Raw genomic sequence first — 27,319 nt, 5'->3', positions numbered from 1 at the left:
CGGCCCCCCCCTTCCCGTTCTCCCTGGTAAACTGCCACCGAGGGTCCTACAGAGCCCGTGGGGCCTCATGGCTTAGTAGGCTCCGCACGGCCCAGGCCTCCCCTGAGAGGCTCGCTGTGGCCGGCTCCCCGTGGGTCCGTACGGCCCCGCTGCAGGCTCAGTGTGTGTGGAAAGGGGGAGGTCCGAGGCCTGTGCTCCGCGGGGCAGCGCCTGCCCTGCCCGGGGAGCGGGGTCTCCGCGACCAGCAGGCCGCGTTAGAAAGCGCCAGCCTACGGCAGCGGCGGCCGGCAGCAGCGCAGGGGTTAAGGGCGGCGGGCCGGGGGGGCCGGGGGCGGGAGCATGCGTGCTGCCGGCCTCTATTGTCTCCGGCGCGGCGCCGAGCACCCAGGCAGCTGGCGGCGGCCGGCAGCGAGGCCGTGCCCGGCGCAGCGCAGCGGAGCGGGGCCTACAGCCCCCGCCGCCCCCCGCCGCCTCATGGGCCGCAGCTGATCGTCGCCCGGCTGCCGGCCGCGCCCCGGGCAGGAGCGAGGCGGGCGGAGCGACCCGGCCGGCCTCCATCCCCTCTCCCTCCCTCCTTCCCCCGCCGGTCCCGTTCCACTCCCCCCGCTCCGCGGCCCCGGAGCCGTCGGCGGCCCCCGCCGGGGGTGACGGCGGCGGCGGACTCGGGGCTCCCTCGCCCCTGCGGGCCCGGCGGGGGGAGGATGCCTGGGGCGGGGATGGGTTTTCGCCCGTAGCTTCCCCGCGCCCCCCCGCTTCCTTCCGCCCCCTCTCGCCTCCCGGGGGCGGCGCGGCCCCGTTCCCCGCGGGGGGCTGTCGCTCGGCTCCCTCCGGCCCGGCGGAGCCCATATGGGGGGCAAGCAGAGCACGGCGACCCGTTCGCGGGGCCCGTTCCCGGGGGTGTCGACGGATGACAGCGCCGTGCCGCCGCCGGGAGGAGGGGGGGGGCCGCCCCCCTTCGGCCATTACCGAGCGGGTGGCGGCGGCGGCGGCGGCGCCATGGGGCTGCGCAGCCGCTCCGTCAGCTCGGTGGCCGGTATGGGCATGGACCCGGCGGCGGCCGGCGCCGTCCCCTTCGGGCTGTACGCGGCGGCGGCGCGGGCGGCGGGGGAGGCCGAGCGGGCCCCGAGCGGCGGCGGCGGCGGTCCGGGTTCCGATTCCACGTACGCCCATGGCAACGGTTACCAGGAGACGGGAGGCGGTCACCATAGAGACGGGATGCTGTACCTGGGTGCCCGGGCCTCGCTGGCCGACGCGTTGCCCCTCCACATCGCACCGCGGTGGTTCAGCTCGCACAGCGGTGAGTAACCGGCTCCCCGGAGCCTTGCCCCGGCATCCCTTCCCTCGGTGGGTACCCGGACCCGGGGGTGGTAGTGGGCATGATTCACCTGAAAGGGTTGGGGAAGCTGCCCCTAACTTAACCGGCTGGTCTCGCCTCGTTGTGCCAAGCCTGAAGGAAGGACACCCCCCCATCCCCTTCTGTGGCACTGGGGCTGGCATCTGTGTCAAGGTCAAGGGACGAAGGGGCTGCGAAGGGAGAAGGCTTTCTGGAATGATGGTGTTTAGGCTCTGGGTTGTGAAGCAGGGAATGTGGCAACCCTATCTTGACTTGAGGAGAGTGGTCTGAGCAGGCTCAAGTTTGAGTCCTGGGTTTTGAAGACCAGACTGAGCTCTTCATGCCTCTTGTGAAGGTGTTTGGGGTGTGCCAGTCAGGTAGAGTGGTTCCTATGCCTTAGAAACTGGGAAAGAGGCAAAGGAAGCCTTTGGAAGTGAGGTATGGGATTTCCCCCCCCCTCCCCCCCCCCCGGCTGATAAAAGGCCAGGGAGAAGCCAAAGCGGGTTTTCTCACTCAAGCCAGCTGGCACTGTTGTGGTGCTGGGGAGGAAGCAGAGGAGGAACTGCCTGCCTCTGTAATAGGGCTGGGGAGCTAGCTGTGCTCTCTCACAGGAAGCAGGTCGGGCTACGGGAGTGGGCAAGGTTGCCCCTATCCTCATCCTCCTGCATGGACCCTTCCTGTGTCCTGGTGTCTGGAGAGAAGCTCTAGCTGTGAGCAGGGCTGTGTCACTGACCCAGTTTTTTGGCTGGGTGCAGAGAGCGAGGTGGGAGGTCCTCTCCTTCCCTCCTGGCTAGAGAGGAAGTCATTTCAGGGATGTCTCTGTTGCATTTCCTGGAATAGTCTGGGATTTCTCTCCCACCCGGCCCCCTCGCAAACGCTCTCAGTGTTCTCCTGGCATGACGTGGTCTGGGAATTTCATAATACGCTTCTGGACAATGCCTCATTTTCAGGAAGGCTTGAAACTGAACCCGTGGACAAGAACAAAGTGCAAAACAAGGCCCATGGGGCCCATTTCCCTCCTTCCATCTTGGGATTTTTTTTTTTTCCCCCTCCTTTGCCCAGTCCCTGTGGGCTGCTCTTCTGGATGAGGTCAAAGCATCGCATCCTTGGTGGCAGAACGCTCTGGGCCTGCTTCCTATTGATCTGGATGAGCTGAGTGCTTCCAGTCCTTCCGGGCAGATGGAAAGAGGCTCTCCTGTGGTGCCTGACTCGCAATCAAGTGCTTCTGCAAACTTTCTTGCTGCATGGCCTTGCGTGGGCTGTGCCACTGCTGTGGCTTCTTAAAACGCAGAGAGGGGCAAAGGTGCAGCAACCTGCCAGGTAGTCCAGCAGAAAACGAGTGCCAGGAGCTGCGCTTGGTGCTGGAGTGAGGAGGGTTTTGTTACGCAAAGACCCTGTAGCTAATCTCTGCCTGGAGGCGGTCGGTCAGAGAGAATCAGTTATGTTCGATAATAGTTCTCAAACTGCAAGGCCGAGGTAAAAAGCTGTTTGTAAAGATAAACCAGCTGCAAAATGGAGTAAGCTCTTTCTGGCTGCTCGAGAGAGCTGGTGTGATGCTGTTGAGTCAAATGTGGTGCCCCTGGAAGAGTGCAGTGCTGTGGGAAGTGCTGCAAAAACTGGGGTTCTCTGGTGCCTCTTTGGGGACCCTCTGAGAGCATTTGAGCTGTGCTAAAGCACAGGAACCGATCGACTTGCCAAAGCCTCTCCTGATGGTGACTCTCCCTTGTCGTTAATCGACAGCAAAAGGAGCAGAGGATGCTTAAAAACTGTTCTGAAAACTTGTTGGAGCTCATGAAACTTTTGTGTTCTCCCTCTCAGCTTCAGAGGTTAATGGAGGATTGGGAGACTGAGAGGAAGGGAAAATAAGCCACCTCGAGGCGGCTAAAATTCCCACTGATCTCCTGTTAACTGCCAGCAGGGCAATCAGGAGCTGCTTGCTTCTTCCTCCCCTTCCTCTTCATCGACCTGCTCCTCTTGCAGCACTCCCATTAGCCACTGGAAAGTGCTGAAGCAGCAGCACTCAGGTAAATGGAGAGGAGCTTTGACATTGCTGCGTATGACTGTCCCTGCTCCTTCTGGAGGATGACTTCTCGAGGGTGGGGATGAGGGGACCCACCAACCCCCCACTCCCCTGTGGGAGGATGTGTGCTTAGAGGTCTCAGGAATCTGCCTGAGTTGCTGTGCTGCTATGAGGAGAGGAGTCCTCAGACTCTGTGGCTAACAGGTCTGTAGAGTGCCTTTTTGCCCTGTCTGTCCTTTTCCTTCTGCCTCAGCACAGGCTGGAAGCCTGAATGGTGCTGATCTCTGCACGTGGAGAAGGTTGTGTTCATGTGCTTGCTTTTCTAGGAGCACTTGAGTTTGGTGAGTAGCTTCTTGCCATGCCTGCCCCTTTCCTCCTGCTGGGGGACCTGAATGGTGCTGACCACAGCTTATAGGGAAGGTCGTGTTCACGGACTTGCTCTTTGAGGAGCATTTGGATTTGGAGAATGGCTCTTTGCCCTGCCTACTCCTTTCCTCCTGCTTCAGCACAGGCTGAAGACCTCACTCTTGGCATGTGGGGAGGTTCATGTTCATGAGCTTGCTCTTCTAGGAACACTTGGGTTTGGGTGAAGAGCCTTAAAGTGCACCCTGGACTCTCTGGGATCCTCATTGGGACAACAAGGAGTCTGGGCTTAATGCTGGTGCTGTCAGGGCATGGGGAGCACATGGACAAGCTCAAAGCTCCCTTTGTCTGCAACACCAGTTTTGTACAGCTCTCCCACTGCTTCGTGGCCCATCTGGCCCATCAACCGGAACTCCAAGGAGTGAGCTGGAGTGGGCTGAGCTCTTCTCCCTACCCGGTATCACTCCTCCTCCATTCTGCCATGAAAGGCTTGCAGAAGAGTCAGGTGTGACTGGGGAGTGAGAGAGGAGGGCTGCACCAGGAAGCCTGGGCAGAGGGAGGCTGTGGAATGGTCCCCAGGGCCAGTATGTGCTGCAGCATCACTGTAGGGTGCTGGGCATGGTGATAGTTGGGTGAGAAGAACCTGCTGCTGAAAACTTCTAGGGTCAGACACAGGGATGGTAGGAACCGTTATGTACTGAGGGCCTCTAGCCCTCCCAGGGCCAGGGGAGGAGAGCTGCTGCTCTCATGAATAGCAAAGCCTAAATGCATCCTCAAATGGGATGGATGAGGAGCCCTTTGTGATGGAGCTGGTCCCTCCTTCTGAAGGGACAGCACCTCCCTGGGTGAGTGAATCCCATTTCCTGATGAGGATTTTCCCAGCCACATAACTGCTGGGAACCGCTTTGGGGTTTCCCTGTCTGCCCAGGGTTTCTAAGAGCTGCTTCCTGGCCTGTGTGAGTGGAAGATGACAAAACACCTTTTGCAACTTTGGAGCTTGCTTGTAGCACTTGACCTTGTCCCTGGAGCTTTGTGGCCATGAGGTCTTCTGAACGAAGCCACCACGGTTAGCAGGAGGAAGGGAGAAAAAGGAGACTTGTGGTTTAGTGCTGCATGTCTTCAGCTTTGTGTGGTTCTCTTTGTATCACTCATGGTTTTCATCTCTATCAGAGGATCTTGGGGAGTTTGCAGAGGCTCTAAGTAGCTTAAAGTTTATCTGGCAATCCTGCTCATCACCCAAAGCCCTTGAGTGGTTGAGGCTCCGATAAATCCGTATCTCCTGTCTGCTGGCTGGCCCAAGGAAATGCCTGGTTCATCCTTCTGCACAGTGCCATCACAAATGCCACAGGCTTGCCATACTCCTACAGGAAAAGCTCTTTGTCCTGAATGCTGGCAGCAGTGAGGCTGAGGGGTCTCTTGCACCAAGCAGGCTGCTGCCTTCTCAGCAGCACCTTGCCCTGAAGCAGGAAGATCTGGCCTGGGGGAGATGGAAGGGTGTCTGGTGCAGAGGTGGCAGTCAGGATACTGGGCTGATTCTCCAGGCATGATGAGAGAGCAAAACAAGCTGGAGATGTTCTTTGATCCAGCTCTGGAGTAGGGGGTGTGAAATGGGGATTGCTTGGAGGATCAGCTGAAGGTGTGTGTGGACACCTGCACTGGGCAGCCCTGGTCTCTCTCTAGCTGGGAAGAGGCCTGTCTGTGGTGTGCTCAGCCAGCTTCAGGTCCTGAGCCTTTTCTCACTGGTGCTTGGTGATCCTCATGAGCTAGCCCTGCCATTGCAATCTCTCCATCCAAACCAGGAAGGGTCATTCTAGCTGACTACAGTCAGTGAGCTGCTGCTGAGAGTCTGCTTTCAGCCCTGACTTCTCTGCCACCAGCTTCTCAATATGCAGACTTCATATTGAGTTCCCCTACAGTGGCTAGGCCTGGGGAAGGGCACCCCAAGGTCTGCAAGAACTTGCTCTGATGAATCAATTTTTGCCAGTGGAAATTCCAAAGGGTTCTGTCCTCCAACCATCATTTTGTGTGTTTGGTGCTGGTGACTGCCTGGCAGCTGGGCTGGGCATCCACAGCATTGCCAGGCCTCCAGATCATTTGGGGAGCAGTGCAGGGTCAGTCCTGATGACTCCCCAGGCTGGTGATAATCAGCTGCTGGATGCTCCACAGCTGGAGGCATTGCTTTTCTACTTCTGCCTTCCCCAAGCTAGACTCAAATTGTACTCCAGAAGAAAAATTTTCCCCATGAGAACAGTCAGACACTGGAATCATCTCCCAGGGGAAGCAGTGGTGTCCCCTTCATTGGACAGTTTTAATACTCATCTTGACAGGGTGCTGGGCTAGCTCATTTCAACTTTGCCTCTCACTTAGGTTGGCCCAGGTGATCCTTGGGCTCCCTTCCAACCTGGCATTCTGTGTAAGCCCCAGGGGAAGAGCTACCTTGGGGGGAATAAAAAGCATCCAAGACCAGAAGATGGGAGACACAAAAGGCAGGTTTAAACACATAGCAGACCTGCAGCCTGGAGATGGAGCTTGTGTGTCAACGGTGGCATGGTGCAGGAGAAGCCAGCGGCAGTTCTCTGCTGTCTGCGCAGCCAGAGCAAGCTCAGGCTGCTGCTGCTGCTGCCACTGCACTGCCTCACAACTGGGGTGGGCTGAAAATTCCCCCCCCAGCATTAAATTGCCAGACCAGCTGGGTTGAAAGCAAATGAAGTGTATTTACAAGCAAAACTACAATCTAAAATGAAATGCAATGAATATACATGAAATATACAATATTGACAATTTACGAACAGCACAAGAACCTCCCCTGGCCAAAACCCAGGGGAGCTAACAGCTTCCCCTTCTCTGCCCCCTTCCTTCTACTTCCCTGAACACAAAGGGACAAGAGAAAGAGCAGAGAGGTGTTCTGTTAGGATACTCAGCCACAGCAAAGAACACAGCCAAGGTCAGCAAAGCCAAGCAGAAGCAAGTTAGTGTCTCCCAGGGTGAGGAAGCCCAAAAGAGAGAAACACACAACCCCACTTTGTTGATAGTGTGTCCACTGGGGTTGTTTAGAACTTACCATTATTTTCCTTTTTACACCCAATAGTAATTTATTTACATTCTACTACTTTCTGTTCAGGGTCTGTGAAATATTTTCTAGGCATAGGCTGAAACTACCACAGCAATTCACCCAGTGCCCTCCCAAATCCCTCTGCCCCCTTGTCCCCAGCAGTGAGGTGCTCATTGCTGTGGTTCTAACTGGTTTGACTGGGCTGGCTCCTCTCTAAAGCTGGCCTTAAAGGGGTGTGGAGGAGCTGGCTGCCCTCTCCCTGCTCCACACACATGTGTGTGTGTGTGCTCTAGAGATGCTGAGGGTGCTGCTCTCATGCTCCCAGGTCTGACCCACTTCCCAGCCAGGATTGTCTTCCCGGCCTGTGACGTAAGTTTATCCCATGCTGGTTTGTTTTGCTGAGATGCTTGTTCCAGTGACTGGAATAACCATAAAGGCTTCTCTTATTAATGTCCTATTAGGTCTCCTCTCCTCCTTCTCTCTCTCATTTGCTGGCCAGAGGATCAATCAGATGCAGACCTCTTTGGTAGAGGAGCAGTACCAGGGCTGGCACCTGGCCGAGGCAGCTTTGGAGAGTCATGGGAAAATGCTGCTAAATGCTGAAAATTAATTTCAAGAGAAACACAGGGAGAGGGAAAAACCCACTTGGGGGAGGTGAGGGGTGGGGGAAAAAAAAAAACAAAGCTTTTTTCCCCTCCAGTGTAATTTCCTGTGTGACAAATTGGGCAGCAAAGAGATCTTTGAATGAATTTCCTCTGTGGCACCCTGGCCAGCCAGTGGGCAACCACAAGATGTGTCTCGTTGCCTCTGCTGCTGGTACACTGAAACCTCAGATGTGCCAAATGCTTGGGTTTGAGTAAATGTGACCTGGCTTTCTCCTGCTTCCCTTGAAAATTGAAAACAAGGGGGGTTGTGAGTGACTTACATGAGTGGCTGAGTGATGCTGTGAGGCACTAAGCCCTGCCGCAGGGTGTTTTGGAGCCTGCTGCATAGAACAGGCAGGTACAGAGCTTCTCCCTGTAGAGCCAGGCCCACGTGTAGTCTCAGCAGGAGTGGTTAAAGTCGGGCCTTAGATGTCTTGTCTACACCAGTCCCACTGGCTGGGTTTCAAATGCAGGCAAAGCCCTTGGGGGCTTGGATCTTCCCCAGGGATGCTCCGGCTGTTCCTTGTGGGTGCAACTTGGCCAAACACTTTTGCTGTGTGCTTTCTGGTGGGAGGCTGTTGCAGGCTGCAGGAAGCTCTGCTGGCCTGGGGCCTCTTCTGGTGCCACTGCACAGTGTTTCCCGTGGGTAGAGCCCAGCTGCCAGCAGGTTTCCTGCCCAGTGAAGGGAATGCCAGTGGTGGGTGGTCAGAGACTGGTGTGGTTTAGCTTTCCAGCCCTCTGGGGGGCCTGCAGAGCCTGGAGTTTGAGGAGGTTGTGTGGGGGGGCAATCTGAGGAGCTGGTAGACAGGTCTTCATGGCTGCTGGCACAGGACTTCTGCCACGGTCCCAGTACCTGTGTGCTGCTAGGTTTGTGCTGCAAGCAGCCAGCTGAGTATGAGCAGACAAATTGCTCAGTGCTGGGATCCTCCTTCCCAGGTCTCAGTGGTGGGGCTTTGTGCTCGTGGTGTTTGGTACCAGGTGTATTTTACCAGTGAGGATGGTACCTGGCTGTTGGAGAGCCTGAAAGGTGGAGCTGACTCTCACTTTCCCTCCTTCCTCCCTGAGCTGACCTGGTGCTGACCAGCAGCAGGCTGGTCCTGGGACAGCTGCTCTGCCACGTTGGGAGAGCAGGGGCTGAATTATCTTGGGAGATTCCTGGCTCTCTGTGCTCATGCAGCTGTGGCACTCCCATCACTGACTCCGAAATGAGACCATGAGCCTTGTGCAGTGGTCTTGTGGGGATTTGTGGAGAGGCAGTGGAAAGATTTGCCCTTTTACAATCAGAGAATCGTTTTGGTTGGCAGAGACCTTTAAGATCATCCAGTCCAACCCTTAACCCAGCACTGCCAGGTCACCACTAAATCAAGTCCCTCAGAACCACATCTCCATGGCTTTTCAAGCCCTCCAGGGATTGGGATTCCACCACTGTGCTGGGCAGCCTGTTCCACGGCTTGACAACCCTTTTGGGGAAGAAACTGTTCCTTGTGTCCATCCTAAACCTCCCCTGGGGCAACTTAGGTCATTTCCTCTTGTTCCTTGGGAGAGGAGACCAACCCCCGCCTGGCTCCGACCTCCTTTCAGGGAGTGGTAGAGAGCCAGAAGGTCTCCCCTCAGCCTCTTCTCCAGACTAAACAACCCCAGTTCCCTCAGCTGCTCCTCATAAGACCTGTGCTCTAGACCTTTCACCAACTTGGTTGCCCTTCTCTGGACCCACTCCAGCCCCTCAATATCCTTCTTGTAGTTGGGGTCCAAACCTGAACCCAGTATTTGAGGTGCAGCCTCACCAGCAGCCAAAACCTTTTTGCTACTTCGAGCCCTGCTGGCAGAAATATTTCCAGTGAGCACTCTTGTCTGTTGAGGGTTACAGCCATAGCTCCTGAGAGACTGTCCCCTCTCAGGCACAGAAAGGGGGCTGGGCTGGGCCCTGATGAGGGAAGCAGGGATGAAGAAGTGAACTGAAAGCTGCTCAGAGCTGTTTCCTGGCCCTAGCAGGCAGACCAGCATGACAACAGTGAGTATTTTTAGAGGCCAGCTGCCTGCCACGCAAGAGAAGGAAAGCAGCAGACAGGCAGGAGAGCTGAGTGATGCTTCCCCCCTTTGCCCAGTGTTTTCTTTCCTCCCAGGATGGGGCTCCTGGTGGTGAGGATCTCCCACATCCTCTGCACCTCGTTGCCTGTTTGCTGCCCTGAAAGGCAACTGGCATGGTTCTGCCCTTGGCTTTGTTCCTCCCATCACAGCTCACCAGCTCGGGGGTGGTGTTGGGGGCTCTGCTCCTCGTGTGGCAGATGATTGCCTCACAGCTTGGCATGGTGGGTGTCTGGGAGGGGGGTTGGTGGCTTTGGAGCAGTCCTTGTCACCACTGAGGGAGGGCACACAGTGTCTCCTGCAGCCGAGGTAATTGTGGTAGTTCATTTGGGAGCTCTCCTGAGGAGGTGGTGGAGCTGTGAGGGGGAATTAGAGCCACATTTCAATCCAGCCAGCCAAGACCTGTACAGCTGGAGCTGGGGGAAAATGGAGATTGGCTCTAGCCAGATGGCTTTTGAACTACCCTCTGCAGGGAGGGTGAATCGTAGAATGGTAGGGGTTGGAAGGGACCTTCAGAGATCGTTGAGCCCCACTGCCCTGCCAAAGCAGAATCACCCAGGGCAGGTCACGCAGGGACACATCTGGGACACATCCAGATGGGTCTTGAAAGTCTCCAGAGAAGGAGATTCCACAACCTCTCTGGGCAGCCTGCTCCAGGGCTACAGCATCCTCACCCCACAGAAGTTTCTTCTCCTGTTCAGATGGAACCTCCTGAGTTCCAGTTTGTATCCATTGCCCCATGTCTTATCACAGGACACCATAGAAAAGAGCCTGACCCCTTCTTCTTGATACCCACCTTCCAGATATTTATAGACATTAATAAGATCCTCTCTCAGTCTCTTCTTCTCCAGACTAATCAGCCTTTCCAGTCTCTCAGCCTTTCCTCCTCAGATGTTCCAGTCCCTCCATCATCCTCGTAGTCTCCATTGGATACTCCCCACTATATCCCTGTCCCTCTTGAATTGGGGAGCCCAGAACTGGACACAGTACTCCAGATATGGTCTCACCAAGGCAGCCAGCATGGGATGAGGCTGGTTTTAGGGCCAGGCATCTGTTAAGCTGGTGCTTAAGGATGGGGTGAGTCTGAGCCTCCCTATCATTTCAGGTTATCCCCTCCTACATCTTGCTACTTGGGAGCTGTGATCTGTGTCTGCTTATTTGTTGCAAGGTTGATTTCATAGCCCTCAAGGTTTGCTGTCTGCCTGGATCTCCTCCTTCTGAGGGTGCTTGTAGATGCTTTTGAATTCCTTTTGCTCCTCGTAGACAGGTGTGAAGCAGACAGTGCTCTGCAGCTGGTTCTGGCTGAGTGTCTCCTGGGGGACTCTGCTTCCCAAAGCCCTGCCCAGCTCTGGAAGTGCTCCTCTGCTTGTTACCTTGGTGGTTTTTCTTTCTCCTGGGGAAGAGAAATCCCACAGCTGGGAGTTTTGTTGTCTGCAGCCCCTCTGTCTTCCTGCTTCCAGCTGGCTGTGAGAGCGTGTGGCCTTTCTCATGTTTGAGGGTGGCACATGTTGAAAAGAAGGAGAGGCTCTAACAGAGAAGGTGGGACAGCTGGGCAGGGCTCTTCTTACCTGTAGGAGGATCTGGCATGGACAGACCCTGCTGCTCACCAAGGGGTTCGTTCCTCCAAGAGTTCGTGCTCTGTGTTCTGGAGGTTCAGCTCCCAGGGCTGCAGAAAGCCAGCTCTGTCTGCAGCCACCTCCATGCTGCTAAGGCAGCTGGGAAGTGCATGCAGCAGGCCTGCTCCACAGCAAGTCATGTGCTGTGGTCTCATCCCTGGCACAGGGCTATCTCCCAAATCATAGAATGGCTCATGGGATGCTTGGGGTTGGAAGGGACCTTAAAGATCACCCAGTTCCAGCCCCCCTTCCATGGCCAGGGACACCTTCCACCAGCCCAGGATGCTCAAGGCCCTGTCCAACCTGGACAACGCCATCCTCTGGCTGGAGAAGGGGAGCTCATGCTGCCTGGCTGGGCAGCTCAGTGCTGTGGAGCTTGCCTCCCCTCTTGCACCACACAGAGCAGAGGTGTGTGATCATCCTGCAGACCCACACCTCACTTTCCTTTTTCCTGCTGCCCTGGAAGCCTGGGCCATTTCCCAGGCATCCCTTGGGAGCTGCAGACCCTCCTGGGGAGCAGGGAGATGCTCTGCCAGGCGTTTCTTCCTGCTGCAAGGAGCTGGGAGCAGGTGAGGTTAGGGCTTGCTTTGCAGCATGCTTCTCCCTGGGTTTGGATTTTTTTTTCTCCAACAGTGTCTTTCTTCCTGCAGGAACCACCAGTGCTAACTGCTTGGAAGCATTTCACAGCCATGCTCTGCCTGTGGGCGTAGCTGCTGGTGCCTTTTGTGCTCTTTGTTGCCTGCCACTTAAAAATTGCCCTTTTTCTACCCCCAAAAGAAAAGCAGGGTCCCATTTTTCCCAAACACCCCAGGGGCTGAGGGGTTTGCACTGATGAAAGCAGTTGCCCCAGTAACTGACAACAAAGCTGGGGAGGGCTCTGGAGCACAAGCCCTATGATGAGAGGCTGAGGGAGCTGGGGGTGTTTAGCCTGGAGAAGAGGAGGCTCAGGGCAGACCTCATTGCTGTCTACAACTACCTGAAGGGAGGTTGTAGCCAGGTGGGGGTTGGGCTCTTCTCCCAGGCAGCCAGGGACAGAACAAGAGGACACAGTCTCAAGCTGTGCAGGGGGAGGTTTAGGCTGGAGGTGAGGAAGAAATTCTTCCCAGACAGAGAGATTGGCCACTGGGACGTGCTGCCCAGGGAGGTGGTGGAGTCACCATCCCTGGAGGTGTTTAAAATAAGGCTGGATGAGGAACTTAGTGATTTAGTTGATTAGATGGTGTTGAATGATAGGTTGGACTTGATGATCTGGAAGGTCTTTTCCAACCTGGTTGATTCTCTGATGCCTTCCACCGTGGGCCAGATAGGAAATGCCATGGGAGAAACCCTCCACTGCTCTCTGTGTGGTGCTGCTGTGGGATGCCCAGGGAGGAGATGTCCCAAGGGCTGGATGGGATCACTTCTCAGGGTGGCTGAGATCAGTGCTGAGCTCTGCTCCCTCTGCCAGCATGGCATGTCACTGTGTGTCTCTGGAGTGTCCCTTCATCCTCCCAGCGAGGTCAGCTGAGGCGTGAGGGAGCCTCCGCAGCACCAGGGCACGAGTTCTCTGCTTCAGCAAAACCTCAGAAGGGAGGTAGGCAGGGAGCTGCTGCTTCACCCCATGGGGTTGGATCCAAGTTGTGTTTGGGAGTGGCTCAGGTCAGCCCTTTGGAAAGCAGGAATTCCTCTGGCAGCTCCAGAGCCTCCCCAGTGGATGGCTTAGTCAGAAGTGAGTCACCTCGCCGGCAGGTCCCCTCCTGACGTTGCCTTGCTGCTCCCTCCCAGCCCTGCCAAGCTGAAATGTCTGACTCTTCACCCTTTCTGCTCCCACTGTGCTGCTGAGGGATCCCTGGGCCCCTTGATGCCAGCACCTGGGATGCCCCCCTTTGCCCCTTTGGCTCCATGTAGCTTGCAGATGATTGCCACCCGCTGCAGGGCTTGCAGTTGGGCTTCCTCCTTCACACTAGAAATATTCAGGAGGAAAAAATAGCAGACATGCAGGCAAACCCTTTGGAAATTCCCAGGTGTGCCTGCAGGATCCTTCTCCTCTCTGGGCAGTGAATTTGAAACCCCAAGCATCCCTTGAGAGGTGAGAAGCACCTCCAGGGCAGCTCTTCTGCACACTGAGATGGTCCCAGCTGCCCTCAATGAGCTCCTAACTCGTTCAAGCCCTGCAGCCCAAGGGCAGGACTCTAAGGTGTTAATGCCTTCACTGGGCTGTCACTCAGGACCCCTCTGCTTAACTTTGCAGTTCTCCAGGATGCTAAAATTAGCCTTGGGCTACACACTCTTCCTTATGAAGCCTGTTCCTAACAGCTGGGGGAGTGTTTCTGCAGTAAACTAGGGCTCACTGGCTGCCAGGGTGACCCTGGGAGGTTGCCTTTCTCCTCCAGGTCTGGGGAACTGGTCCTGCAGCTGGGCTAGAGGAGGGAGATGCTCTCTACCTGTGGTGTGGGCACTTCTGTGCAGGAAGGGCAGCTGCAGCAGTGAAAGGGGCAATACTCAAACAGGGACAGGGGGTGGTCAAGGTGCAGAGGCTGTTTGTATATCTTCCCTGAGGATCTGTGTGCAAGGAGGGTGGCTCTGGATGTTATGTGACCATACAGCCAGGCCTCTTTGCCATCCTGCTTCCCAACATCCATGAGCTGGATGTGTCTTGTAGGGCTTTGGTGTATCCATCTGCTGAGGTGTGATAACTTTGGGTGCTCTGGAGCAAATGTCCCTGTGGGGCTCCCTCTCTCTCACATCATCTGCCCCTTCCCAACTCTTTGGCTTCCCTTGGAGCAGCTACTGCAATCTGTTCTGCTTCTTCCCATCCTCCCCCACAAGAAACCAAGTGGCTAAAAAAAGATCTCTCTGCCTCCTGGCTTGCAGCAAGCCAGCCCTGGGTGGCTGAGACATGATGCCACTCAGCCCCCTCCTGCATCCCTCTGGCTCTAGAGACTTCTCTGTGGCATATCCAGAGCACCAACAGCTTTTCCTTGCTGCTGTGTCTCCTTTTCCTGGCTGGAATTGGGTGGGAGCAGGCAGATGAGTCTCCAAAACCTGATCCCTCAGGCCCTAGGGTGGTGCTGGCCTTGGCCAGCTTCGTGATCCATGGCACGTCCCTGCCAGCCTGTGCTGGCATGTGGCCCACCTGACAGCATGGGGGCTTTGCCAGGAGCCACTGGGAACCAGGGACAGCTTTTCTTAGATGTTGGCCAGGGGCAGCTTCCCTTTGGGGTGCTGCTTCACATGACAAGAGTTTATTTTCTCCCCACTCAGCCAACTGGACTGACTCAGCAAGGGAATGGTGAGGTGGGATGGGGATGGAGCAGGACCATCCCTCTGCCAAGGCAGCAGCCTGTACTGTTGGATTGCTCTCCAAGTGGTGCCAGCCAGGGATGTCCCAGCCCAGCCATCACAGAATCACAGAATTGTCTGGGTTGAAAGAGATCTTTAAGATCATCCAGTCCAACCCTTAACCCAGCACTGCCAGGTCACTGCTAAACCAAGTCCCTCAGAACCACATCTACACAGCCTTTGAATCCCACCAGGGGTGGGGACTCTGCCACTGCCTTGGGCTTGACAACCCCTTTGGGGAAGAAATTATTCCTCAGGTCCAGCTAAACCTCTCCTAGCACAACTTGAGGCCCTTTCCTCTTGTTGTGTTGCTTGTTCTTTGGGAGAAGAGACCAACCCCCACCCAGCTCCAACCTCCTTTCAGGGAGCTGTACAGAGCCAGGAGGTCTCCCCTCAGCCTCCTCTTCTGAAGACTAAATGACCCCAGTTCCCTCAGCTGCTCCTCATAAGACCTGTGCTCTAGACCTTTCACCAACTTGGGTGCCCTTCTCTGGACCCACTCCAGCCCCTCAATATTCTTCTTGTAGTTGGGGGCCCAAACCTGAACCCAGTATTTGAAGTGCAGCCTCACCAGCAGCCAAAACCTTTTTGCTACTTCGAGCCCTGCTGGCAGAAATATTTCCAGTGAGCACTCTTGTCTCCCAGTTCCTTCAGCTGCTCCTCCCCAGCCCTGTTCTGCAGACCCTTCACCAGCTTTGTCACCCCTCTCTGAACCCACTCCAGCACCTCAATGTCCTTCTTGTAGTAAGGGGCCCAAAACTAAACCAAATATTCAAGGTGTGGCCTCACCAGTGCCTAGTACAGGAGGACAATCCCTGCCCAGGTCCTGCTGGCCACACTATTGCTGATCCAAGCCAGGATGCTGGTGGCCTTCGTGTTCCCCCTGCCTGGCTCACTGTCCAGAGCTGAGTGGCTGGCATCTCCCAGCCCTAGGAAGGTTGAATGTCTTGTTTCCACCCTGGGCCTCTCCTTTATGCTCTCCTCACCTCCCTGCAGCCCAGAGTCAGGAGGAAGGATGCTTGCAGGGCTCTTTTAGGAGCTGGCAGAGGAGGCCCTGCAGTGCTTCCTGCCTACGTGTCCCAGCTCCTGTCACCCCCTGTGCTGCACAATGGCCAAGCCTCAGCATGGCCTTCACCTCCTGCTGAGCCTCTTGCCAGGGCACTGGGGCTGTGTTGGGTTCCACCTTCTCCACCTGCCCCTGCAGATGGTGCTGGTTCCTTCTGCAAGGCAAGTGGGTTTGGGCCTGATCCTGCTGAGTACCATGGCCCCCTGGCACTCAATGCAAGAGCTTTGCTGGCAGAGGGAGTGTGGTCCTTAGTGGGACAGGTCCTTGGGGCAGCTTTGAGCTACCTCCTGGTGCAAGGTGGCATCACCAGCTGCATGCCTCAGAGACTGGTAGAGCTTCACTCCCAGGGTGAGTGATGCCCTCAGGACAGCCAGCAGGTCCCTGTAGTGCCTAAGTGCTGGAGGTGTGCTCTGTGCACTGCATGTGCCATCTCCAGGAGATGTTGGGTCTGAATGTCTTGGCTCTGCAGAGAGCCTTTGCTTGGCTGCTGAGGAGGACATTTCCTCTCATGCCTTCCCTCCTGGAGGCCCATGAGGGGTAAGGGAAGAAGAAAACTTTGAGTCTCTTCACCTTCCCCAGCCCCATGTGCTTCTGCTTCACTCTGAGTGGGCTGACAGGTGTGGTCTTTCAGTCTGATCAGAGAGAATCCAACTCTTCCAGCTTCCACCTGGTGCTGGATCAGCTGGTGCCATTGGGGAAGCCATGGGAGGAAGTTGGATGCTCAGGATTTGCTCAGCAAGGAGGAGGTACCAGGTGTCTGCTTTAGCTGCAAGCTTGGACCAGCTATTCCCTGTGTGCCTCTCGTGACTGGTCACATCCTCACCTGGTGGAAGCCAGCTGCTTTGACTGTGGGCCCAGGGTGCTCTCTGGAGACACTGAGATGGGCTGTGCAGTGGAGGTTTCCAGCTCTTCCATGGACCTTAGGCAGCCTGGGCTTACCCCTGAGCTGCCTGGTGCCTGGGCTGTCCCATGCAGGGGCTGGGCACAGTCACAGGGACCCCTCCTGGGGCAGGCATGTTCTGGGCAGTTGGTGCATGCAGGGCTCCTGGTTCATTCTGGGCAGCTGGGGATCCCTTAGGTGAATGTTTCTCTGTATGGAGTGGGTTGATGGGCTTCACAGAATCCCACCATGATGAGGAAGGGTCCTCTGCAGATCACCCAGCCCAACCCCCCTGCTCCAGCAGGGCACTCACAGCAGCTTGCCCAGGATCACAATGGCCAAGTGGGGCTGGAATCTCTCCAGAGAAGGAGATTCCACAACCTCTCTGGACAGCCTGCTCCAGGCCACCAGCACCCTCACACCAAAGAATTTTCTTCTCCTGGTCAGATGGAACCTCCTGGGTTCCAGTTTGTGCCCCTTGCTCCTTGTCCTGTCCCTGGGCACCACTGAGCAGAGTCTGGCCCCAGCCTCTTGCCCCCCACAGCTCCTTTAGCTCTTGCTGAGCATTGCTCAGATCCCCTCTGGGGCTGCTCTTCTCCAGGCTCAACAGCCCCAGGGCTCTCAGCCTTTGCTCCTCACATTGCAGCTCCAGGCACCTCAGCAGCTTTGTAGCCTCTGCTGGACTCTCTCCAGTAGCTCCTGTCTCTCTTGAACTGGGGAGCCCAGAACCTGGACCCAGTACTCCAGATGCAGCCTTACCAGGGCAGAGCAGAAGGGGAAGAGAACCTGTCTGGGCTTTCTGGTCACACTCTCCTTAATGCACCCCAGGAGACCATTGGTGTTATTGAGGGCACGTGGGCAACTTGGCCACCTTCTTCTCCACAGAGCTGCTTCCCAGCAGGTCAGCCCCCAGCCTGAACTGGTGCAGGGAGTTATTCTTGCCCAGGTACAGGACCTTGCACTTTCAGCCATCTGCTAAGGGTGGAACTGGCATCTCCTACCACTGGGGTGATGCCACATCTTCTGGTGGCATCGTGGCCTGTCAGCAATCCATCAGGAGGCACACTGAGCTACCAGAAGGTTTTGCAAGGGGCTGTGGACGTGGCAAGTGCCTTACCCTGCAGTCAGAGATGGGCTATGCAGCTCCTGTGGGCACCATCTCACCCATCCTCCAGAGGAGCAGCCTCTTCCGCTTGTAGGATTGCCCCTACTGCAGTGCTCAGTGCCTTCCCCAAGCCTTGCAGCTTGCTGCAGGCACCCCTTGTAGACACAAGTGATGGGAATTTCCTATCCCAGCTTCAGAAGCAATTCCTGACAGGCCTGGCCATGGCTGTGTTTGAGTTTGTGACTACAGATGGGTCAGAAACAGCTGAACCCATCTGCCACCACCAAAGCTGCCCCAGCAGCCTGTGTGGTGGTGGTTTCAGCACCTTGAGGGTTAACCACAAGGCTTTTTCAGCTTGCATAGGACCTGGTGGAGGTTTTCAGAGGTTGCCAGCTCTGCTTCACCCAGCTCTGCTTCACCCAGCTCTCTAAAATTAACCATGTAACCTTCCTAAAAATACTCAGAGGGCAGCAGCCCCTGGGGAGCAGCAGCTCTTGCTTGCTCCTGGTTTCTAGACCAAGCCATCAGAGAGATGAAGTCACCTGCAGCCCTGGAAAGCCCTTGGCTTTCTCAAAAGCCTCCTGCAGGATGCAAAAGTCCAGGTCAGGATCTGAACCTGCCTTTCCAGGCCAGCCACTTCCCACAGCACCCTCCTCTTCCTCGATGGCTCCTGGCAAGAGCTGGTGCCTGCCAGCCCATCTCTGTCTGCGCTGATAGTGCCAGCCCCAGGGTTCATGTGCTGCAGGCAGGAGTCTTGCCAGCTGCCCTGGGAGGGAGGAAGGATCCATAGCCTTTCCCTGGAGCATCCCCGGGGGTGTAGGAGGCCCAGGCAAGGAGGAAGAGCAGAGCCCTTCCCCTCTCCCTCTCTTTCTCTCTCTCTCTCTCTCTCTCTCTCTCTCTCTCTCTCTCACTCATTCTTTTTTAGGTGTGTGGGAGGAGGGCGGAAAGGGCTGGAGGAGGAGGGAGGGAGGGAGCTGAATTTTCCATGAGCAGCTGTCAAAATGTAATCTCCTGCGTCGCTGGGGCTGGCAGCTTAGGCAGGATAAATTAACAGGGATTTCGGGGAGCATGGAAAATACCATGGCCTGGGGGGGGAGGGGGCTGGCTGCCTGGGCAGGGGCCCTTTCGTCTGGGGGCTCAGCTCTGGACCCAGGGAGGAAGGGAGGGGTGGATAGGTGGGGGGAGGGGTAGATAGGTGGGGGGTGGGATGGATGCTCCCAGGTGCTGAGCTTGGTGTCTGCCACTGCCAGGTGTCTGCCCTCTGCTTTCTGTGGTTTTCCATCCAGAGGTCATCCAGAGAAGGGATGAGAGACACCCCCCACTCCCCCTTCTCTGCCTCCCCTTTCCATGGCAGGGGGCTCCCTACAGCCCCCAGTCCCTGCCCCAGAGGGGGAGGCCAGCAGTTGCTCTTGCAATGCCAAGTATTTGTGCCAACAGCTGGGGTGCAGGGCAGCCTCCCCACCCCCCTACCCTGGGGGCCCTTTTCCCGACAGCTCCTCGCTCCTGCTCAGCCCCAGGAATTTCCACAATTACATTTTCATCACTTTATTTATTTTTCTTCCCCCCTTTCCATTTTGTGAAATGGAGAGCCAGGAACGTGTGTGTGCTTCTGAGCTTGGCTCAGCCCCCAGCCCTCTGTGGCAGCCAGTGACTGGGGCTGCAGCATGCCCGGGCAGGGTGCTGGGCTTTGAGCCTGGGCCCCTCAGTCTGTCCCAATGTCCTTGCTGTGGGGCTGTGGGTTGAGCCTGTGTCCCTCAGTCTGTCCCCATGTCCTTGCTATGGGGCTGTGGGTTGAGCCTGTGTCCCTCAGTCTGTCCCCATGTCCTTGCTATGGGGCTGTGGGTTGAGCCTGTGTCCCTCAGTCTGTCCCCATCTCCTTGCTATGGGGCTGTGGGTTGAGCCTGTGTCCCTCAGTCTGTCCCCATCTCCTTGCTATGGGGCTGTGATTTGAGCCTGTGTCCCTCAGTCTGTCCCCATGTCCTTGCCATGGGGCTGTGGGTTGAATCTGGACCCCTCAGTCTGTCCCCATGTCCTTGCTGTGGGGCTGTGGGTTGAGTCTGGACCCCTCAGTCTGTCCCCATGTCCTTGCTATGGGGCTGTGGGTTGAGTCTGGACCCCTCAGTCTGTCCCCATGTCCTTGCTATGGGGCTGTGGGTTGAGTCTGGACCCCTCAGTCTGTCCCCATGTCCTTGCCATGGGGCTGTGGGTTGAGTCTGGACCCCTCAGTCTGTCCCCATGTCCTTGCCATGGGGCTGTGGGTTGAATCTGGACCCCTCAGTCTGTCCCCATGTCCTAGCTATGGGGCTGTGGGTTGAGCCTGTGTCCCTCAGTCTGTCCCCATGTCCTTGCTATGGGGCTGTGGGTTGAGTCTGGACCCCTCAGTCTGTCCCCATGTCCTTGCTATGGGGCTGTGGGTTGAGTCTGGACCCCTCAGTCTGTCCCCATGTCCTTGCTGTGGGGCTGTGGGTTGAATCTGGACCCCTCAGTCTGTCCCCATGTCCTTGCTGTGGGGCTGTGGGTTGAGTCTGGACCCCTCAGTCTGTCCCCATGTCCTTGCCATGGGGCTGTGGGTTGAGTCTGGACCCCTCAGTCTGTCCCCATGTCCTTGCTATGGGGCTGTGGGTTGAGTCTGGACCCCTCAGTCTGTCCCCATGTCCTTGCCATGGGGCTGTGGGTTGAGTCTGGACCCCTCAGTCTGTCCCCATGTCCTTGCCATGGGGCTGTGGGTTGAATCTGGACCCCTCAGTCTGTCCCCATGTCCTTGCTGTGGGGCTGTGGGTTGAGTCTGGACCCCTCAGTCTGTCCCCATGTCCTTGCTGTGGGGCTGTGGGTTGAGTCTGGACCCCTCAGTCTGTCCCCATGTCCTTGCTGTGGGGCTGTGGTGGCAGTGGGGGTCTCTGACCCCAGCCAGCTGTGCAGGAAGCACTGCAGTGTGCTGGCTGTTGGTGCTGGCTATTTATAACAGTGCTAAGGCTGCCCCAGCTAGGAGAGAGGCCTGGAGACATGGAGCCACAGCCTGCACAGGGCCCTGCTCTGTCCTTGTCTCCTGCTGCCTGCACAGGGCCCTGCTCTGTCCTTGTCTCCTGCTGCCTGCACAGGGCCCTGCTCTGTCCTCAGCTCCTGCTGCCTGCACAGGGCCCTACTCTGTCCTCAGCTCCTGCTGCCTGCACAGGGCCCTGCTCTGTCCTTGTCTCCTGCTGCCTGCACAGGGCCCTGCTCTGTCCTCAGCTCCTGCTGCCTGCACAGGGCCCTGCTCTGTCCTGGGCTGCGTTGCCTGTCATGACCCAGCAGCCATGGGCTGGGCAGTCTCATCCAGGCCCCTCTCCCTTTGCCCTGGTTGCACATCTCCTAGCATCCCTTTGGGTGCTGCTGGATCTGGGACAGCTGTTTAAAATAACACATTGGCACAGAAAAAGGGGAGAGCAGGGAGAACAAGGTCTTCCCAGGTGGTGCACAGGGGATGGTGCCTGCCCTCTGCCAATGTCTTGCCCTTCCACTGAATTCACAGCCCAAACACCTTTCCCAAAGGGAACCCTGCAAAGCTGCCCTGTTCCAGGGGCTTGCTGCTGGAAAGCAGTCCCCAGAGCTTTCCCCCAGCAGGGACTGGCAGCTGTGGTGCTGGCAGACCGACCACAGGATCAGTTCAGGCAGGGACATGCAGGCTGCCAGGGGACCCAGGGGATGGGGAAGGTGTCTGACAAGGGGAGGCTGGTTGGGTCTTGCAGAAGGCAGGCTGAGAGGCTATCTGAGCCTGCTCTATAAATACACCAGGCAAGTAAACACTTGGGAGGAGGAAAAACCCAACTGTTTGAGCTGATGGGCACTGCTGCCACAGGGCATAAATTGGTCAGGAGTAAAATTAGGCTAGAGAGGGGAAGGCAAATTGGTGCTGCTGCCCTTGAGGCTCTGGCTGCTGGCACTGCCCTTTTGGCCAGGGCTTGGTGCAAAGACCCCCCAGCAAAACCCGGCTGAGGCAAAGTCCCAGTCCCTGTGGTGGCCCAGAAGGGCCCCTGGGCTCAGGGGCTCCTTGTTTGAGCAGGTCCCTTTAAAGCCAGGCCCCACCATCCATAATACTCATCCTTGTTTTGCCCTTCTGCGAAACAGCCACCCTCTGGAGGGGCAGGAGGTGGCATCCTTGTCCTAGGCTGTCACACAGGGAGCTGGGAAGGAATCATAGGATTGGAAGGGACCTCAAGGATCATCCAGTTCCAACCCCCCTGCCATGGGCAGGGACACCTCACACTAGACCAGGTTGCTCACAGCCACATCCAGCCTGGCCTTAAAAACTTCCCAGGGATGGAGCTTCCAATAATTGATGTTTATCACCATGGCTGAGGAGAGGGTGCTTGGGTGTCAAGCAGTGTTCCAGGCTGTTTGCAGGGCAGAGGTCTCAGCTGCCTCCCTTTAAAGCCCCACACACTTTTTCCCTTCCAAGAAGTCAAAAACAAAAAATGCCCTCAGCATATCCCCATGGTGGTAAATGAGATCCTGATTCATCCTTAGACAATTTGTGTAGCTTCCTTTTCTCTCTCCTTTCCTGAGCAGCCTTTGCATATATATGAAGAAAGCCCTTAAGCAGCACTGCAGTCAAACCTGATCTGCTTTTAGAAGGCAGGTCCTTAAATTACCCTCTCCCTCTCTGCAGGCAGGGCATTGCTGGGTGCTCTGGTGCACACCCATGGTGGTGATGGCACACTGGGTGTTTTGGGGCACACCCATGGTGGTGGTGGCACACTGGGTGTTCTGGTGCACACCCATGGTGGTGATGGCACACTGGGTGTTTTGGGGCACACCCATGGTGGTGGTGGCACACTGGGTGTTTTGGGGCACACCCATGGTGGTGGTGGCACACTGGATGTTCTGGTGCAAACCCATGGTGGTGATGGCACACTGGATGTTCTGGTGCCCACCCATGGTGGCAGTGGTGGCACACTGGGTGTTTTGGGGCACACCCATGGTGGTGATGGCACACTGGATGTTCTGGTGCACACCCATGGTGGCAGTGGTGGCACACTGGGTGTTCTGGTGCACACCCATGGTGGTGATGGCACACTGGATGTTCTGGGGCACACCCATGGTGGTGGTGGCACACTGGATGTTCTGGTGCACACCCATGGTGGTGGTGGCACACTGGGTGTTTTGGGGCACACCCATGGTGGTGGTGGCACACTGGATGTTCTGGTGCAAACCCATGGTGGTGATGGCACACTGGATGTTCTGGTGCACACCCATGGTGGTGATGGCACACTGGATGTTCTGGGGCACACCCATGGTGGTGATGGCACACTGGATGTTCTGGTGCAAACCCATGGTGGTGATGGCACACTGGGTGTTTTGGGGCACACCCATGGTGGTGATGGCACACTGGATGTTCTGGTGCAAACCCATGGCAGCAGTGATGGCACACTGGACATTCTGGTGCCCACCCATGGTGACAGTGGTGGCACACTGGATGTTCTGGGGCACACCCATGGTGGCAGTGGTGGCACACTGGGTGTTCTGGTGCAAACTCATGGTGGCAGTGGTGGTACACTGGACATTCTGGTGCCCACCCATGGGCAGTGGTGGCACACTGGGTGTTCTGGTGCAAACTCATGGTGGCAGTGGTGGCACACTGGACGTTCTGGTGCCCACCTGTGGTGGCATACATGAACCCAGCTGTGTCAGCCTTGCAGTGCTGGGCAGGGACAAACCACATGGCCCTGAAGTGGCTGTGTGGGAGGGCAAGGAGCACTGGGCAGGTGACCTGCAGGGCTGCTTGGGGACGTTTAGGGTTTAGAAACCTGGTTTTAGGACAGCCACACTCGGTGGCACTGGGGATGATGCTGTAGCAGTCTGTACAGCTTGAGCAGGTGGTGGCACCAGTGAGACAGCCTGGCACCAGTTGGGCATCTTCCAAGCAAAGCCACAGAGCAGATCTGGGTACCACAGCCAGCTTTACCCACCAGTCTGGGTCACCAGGCAGGTCCAGGTGACAAGACAAGAACAAGATCAATCTGGGATGTCATCTTGCATGGCTCCCTGCTCCTTGGGGCTTTTGGCTGGCATCAGAGGGGCGAGTACCCACCTCCCTGCTGTGAAAAGCTGGAGACAGCAGCTTGAGCTCATAGCTCTGGCCTGCCCCACCCTCTGCTGCGAGCCTCCTTCCTCGCAGCTTTTCTGGCTCAGCCCTGCGGGGCTGAGCTACGGCTGGCACCATCCTGGCACAGGGATGTGCCCTCTGCCCTCGCCAGCCACAGGGTGCTGCGCGGCCCGGGCCGCTCCTCGCCCTTTAAGGCCCAGCAGCAGCTGCTGGCCACGTGTGCGCCACCTTGGCACACTCTGGGTGCCCTCTGCGTGCCGGGCGCGGGCACGGCGGGCGCCAGCTGGGGCGGCCGTGCCCTGTGGGGTGGCTTTCCCCCCCTGCGCTGCCGGCGGCTGGCACAGGATGAGCGGGTGCCCGGCAGGCGCTGCGCGGGGTGCGTGCCACCATGCAGGCAGCAGGTGAGGGGCTGCCCCTGCCCGACCGTGCCCGCAGGGGGCCGCCCGCGATGCGGAGGGGACTCTTTCATCTCCCGGGCCCTCGATAATTGCTCCTCTCTCTCTCTCTCTCTCTCTCTCTCTCTCTCTCTGCTCTCCCTTCCAGGTTTCAAGTGCCCCATTTGCTCCAAGTCGGTGGCTTCTGACGAGATGGAAATGCACTTTATCATGTGTCTGAGCAAACCTCGCCTCTCCTACAACGGTACGGGCTGGGGGCCGGGCTCTGCAGGGGACGCCGCGTCCTTCCTTCCGCCTCGGGACGGCTCTGGGCAGGCCGGAGGGACGCTTGCCGCAGGCTGCAGGGGCGAGCGGCTGGGCAGGGCTTGCCAAGAGGGCTGTGCTCCAGCAGGCTGCTGCGGCTCTCGGGCCCTGCTCCGCTCCCCTGGTGCGGCTCAGCTCCGCTGCTCCTGCTCGGCGTCCCGCTGGGACACAGCCCCCTCGCCGCCTGGCTTGCTGGCCAGGTGTCACAGAATCACAGAGGTTGGAAGGGACCTCTGGAGATCATCCAGTCCAAGCCCCCTGCTAAAGCAGTGGCACCCACACAGCAGCTTGCCCAGGATCACAATGGCCAGGAGGGTTTGGAATCTCTCCAGAGATGGAAACTCCACAGCCTCTCTGGGCAGCCTGCTGTAGTCACCCTCAAAGTGAAGAAGCTTTTCCTCATGTTCAGATGGAAAAACATAGGCCAGGTCCTGCCTGGCTACAAGAGGAGACATTTGTCCTCCTGGGCTGCCCCTCTGAAAGGAGCAAGGTTTGCTGGTTTGAGCACTGGTCTGCAAGTTCCTGCATCTCCCATCCTCTCTCCTGACCACTGGTCAGGGAACGATGCTCATCCCCACCTTGGAGGTGCCTGTTTGGGTTGCAGGGGTGGGGGACCACCCTGGGCCTCAACCTGAACCCTCCTGCCAGTGTTGCCACTTGGGTGGCCCCATCCTAACTGCCTCCATGGTGGTGGTGATGGGCTTCCCTCCCCCCCAGGAAGGGGAAGGCTGTGGTGGACCCCATCTGAGCACTGCCCTCTCCTCCCCTCCCAGATGACGTGCTGACCAAGGATGCCGGCGAGTGTGTGATCTGCCTGGAGGAGCTGCTGCAGGGGGACACGATAGCCAGGCTGCCCTGCCTCTGCATTTATCACAAAAGGTATGGAAGCAGCCAAGGGACCGAGCTGCCTGGGTGGCAGGGGGACAGGCAGGGACATCCCAAGCATGGTGGTGACTTCCTCTCCTCTCTGCAGCTGTATAGACTCATGGTTTGAAGTGAACAGATCTTGCCCGGAGCATCCTTCTGATTGACCTGCCGGGCCTGCTTGCTGACTTCTCTCTAAGGTGGGCATGCCGTGGCCATGGGCTGCTTGAGCCAATCTTCCTGTGCTGGGTTCAAATTCTGGGCCAGGAGGGTGGGGTGGGACAGGATGGGACTTTTTAGGGTGTCAGGTAGTGATAGGGCTAGGGGGAATGGATCCAAGCTAGAGGAGAGGAGATTTAGATCAGAGAAGGGCCATGAGGATGAGCAGAGGGCTGGAGCTCATCTCCCATGAGCACAGGCTGAGAGTGTTGGGGTTGTTCAGTTTGGAGAAGAGAAGGCTCCAAGGAGAGCTTCCAATGTCTGAAGGGGCTACAGGAAAGCTGGGGAGGGACTTTTTAGGGTGTTGGGTAGTGATAGGACTGAGGGGAATGGATCCAAGCTAGAGGAGGGGAGGTTTAGATTAGACATTAGGAAGAAGTTCCTCCCCAGGAGGGTGGTGAGAGACTGGCACAGGTTGCCCAGGGAGGTGGTGGAAGCCTCATGCCTGGAGGTTTTTGCAGCCAGGCTGGAGGTGGCTGTGAGCAACCTGCTGTGGTGTGAGGTGTCCCTGCCCATGGCAGGGGGGTTGGAACTGGCTGAGCCTTGAGGTCCCTTCCAACCTTGACAATTCTGAGTGTGGGTTGGGGATGGGATGGGATGAGATGGAATGGAATGGAATGGAATGGAATGGAATGGAATGGAATGGAATGGAATGGAATGGAATGAGGTGGGATGGGGTGAAATGAGGTGGGATGAAGCAAGGTGGGATGGAATGGCCACAACTCTTTCTCCTCACCTGAGATGGTCTCTCTCTGCCTTCACAGGGCACCTTGCTATACCTGCTGTACCTCCTCTCCCCGTCCCCCTTTGCCCCGCCTGGAATTTTGGGCTGACTTTAAATTCCTCGAGAAGACAAAAAATAAAACCCAGAAACTTGAATCCACTTGGAACAACAGCGAATTTTAGTTTTGTTTTGTTTTGTTTTGAGGCTTCTTTTGTATTATTATTATTATTTTTTATTATTTTTATTTTGTTCTTGCTGGGGTTTTGAAGGTTTGTTTGTTTTGTTTTACATTTGGTTGTTTTTTTTTTCTGTTGTTTGGGTTTTGTGTGGGTATTATTATTATTATTATTATTATTATTATTATTATTATTATTATTATTATTATTATTATTATTATTATTTAAGAGCTTTCAAAGTAAAAAGAAGCATCCAGGAGAAGACAGTGTGAGGGGAAAAGAAAAAAAAACAACAAAACAACAGCGGAGTGACTCTGCTCTCCCCTCCACAGCTGCTGGTCACCAAGGAGAGCTCTGCCTGCCAGGGAGGCTCCAGGGATGGACACCCTCGGCCGAAACCCTGCCATGATGTTTGGCTTTTCTCCCCGAAGGCCAGGGGACAGCTGCCGGGGGACAGCCGGCCAAACGGAGCACGAGGCGGTTCTCACCGGCAACCCCCTCCCAACCCCCCACCCGGACTCGCCCTGGGGGCTCTGCTCGGATTTTTTTGCACTGACTCAACAGGAATTTTTCTCCTCTCTCTCCCATCTCCCTTTTGGAGATCTCCACCTTTAGCCCCTGGCAGCGTGAGACGACAGGGGGAGGGGAACTCTTGCCCCACGCAGGGAGCGGGGCCACTGCTCACCCAGGTCAAGCTGCAAGGGTTTGGGAGGGTGGGGGTGGGGGAGGGGACAGGGAGGTGGGGGGGGGGGGGTCTGTCTTTCAAGTGTTTACAATGAGATTAAAAAAAAAAAAAAGACACAAAAAAAAAGAAAAAGAGGGAAAAAAGGGAAAGGGGGGGAAAAAGGGGAAAAACAAAGATGGAGGGGAAAAAGGGGGGAAAGAAAAAAGATGAAGGGGGAAAGGAAAGAAAAAAGAAAAAAGATGAAGAAAACGAAGGAATAAAAAGAAGAGGGAGAAGCAGAACAAGAAAAGGAGAAAAGGAGGGAAAAAGACACGAAAAGGAGGGAAAAAAGGCGGGGGGGAGGAGTGGAAAAAAGGAGGAAAAAGAAATCAAGGAGGGAAAAAATG

The 27,319-nt window shown here is 56.6% G+C and overlaps 1 protein-coding gene across 1 annotated transcript; it reads left to right on the top strand.

Annotated features, from left to right (window-relative positions):
- Nucleotides 1-846: 846 nt before the first annotated feature.
- ZNRF1 (zinc and ring finger 1) lies at nt 847-26,272 on the top strand. The gene is made up of 5 exons (XM_054389746.1): nt 847-1,297; nt 24,111-24,206; nt 25,039-25,144; nt 25,239-25,329; nt 26,113-26,272. The coding sequence occupies exons 1-4, from the start codon at nt 847-849 to the stop codon at nt 25,294-25,296; spliced, it is 711 nt and encodes a 236-aa protein (XP_054245721.1). The 3' UTR covers nt 25,297-25,329; nt 26,113-26,272.
- Nucleotides 26,273-27,319: the final 1,047 nt, after the last annotated feature.

This window comes from Indicator indicator, chromosome 19, assembly GCF_027791375.1.
Source record: "Indicator indicator isolate 239-I01 chromosome 19, UM_Iind_1.1, whole genome shotgun sequence".
Taxonomy (NCBI): domain Eukaryota; kingdom Metazoa; phylum Chordata; class Aves; order Piciformes; family Indicatoridae; genus Indicator; species Indicator indicator.
This window is presented reverse-complemented; position numbering and strand designations above follow the sequence as displayed.

What these genes read in the sequence shown, in the direction of transcription:
- ZNRF1 (XM_054389746.1), top strand. Translation starts at nt 847, where the DNA reads ATGGGGGGCAAGCAGAGCACGGCGACCCGTTCGCGGGGCCCGTTCCCG. An exon ending in GTGGTTCAGCTCGCACAGCG is followed by an intron (nt 1,298 to 24,110) that starts GTGAGTAACCGG and finishes TCTCCCTTCCAG; the next exon opens with GTTTCAAGTGCCCCATTTGC. An exon ending in ACCTCGCCTCTCCTACAACG is followed by an intron (nt 24,207 to 25,038) that starts GTACGGGCTGGG and finishes CTCCCCTCCCAG; the next exon opens with ATGACGTGCTGACCAAGGAT.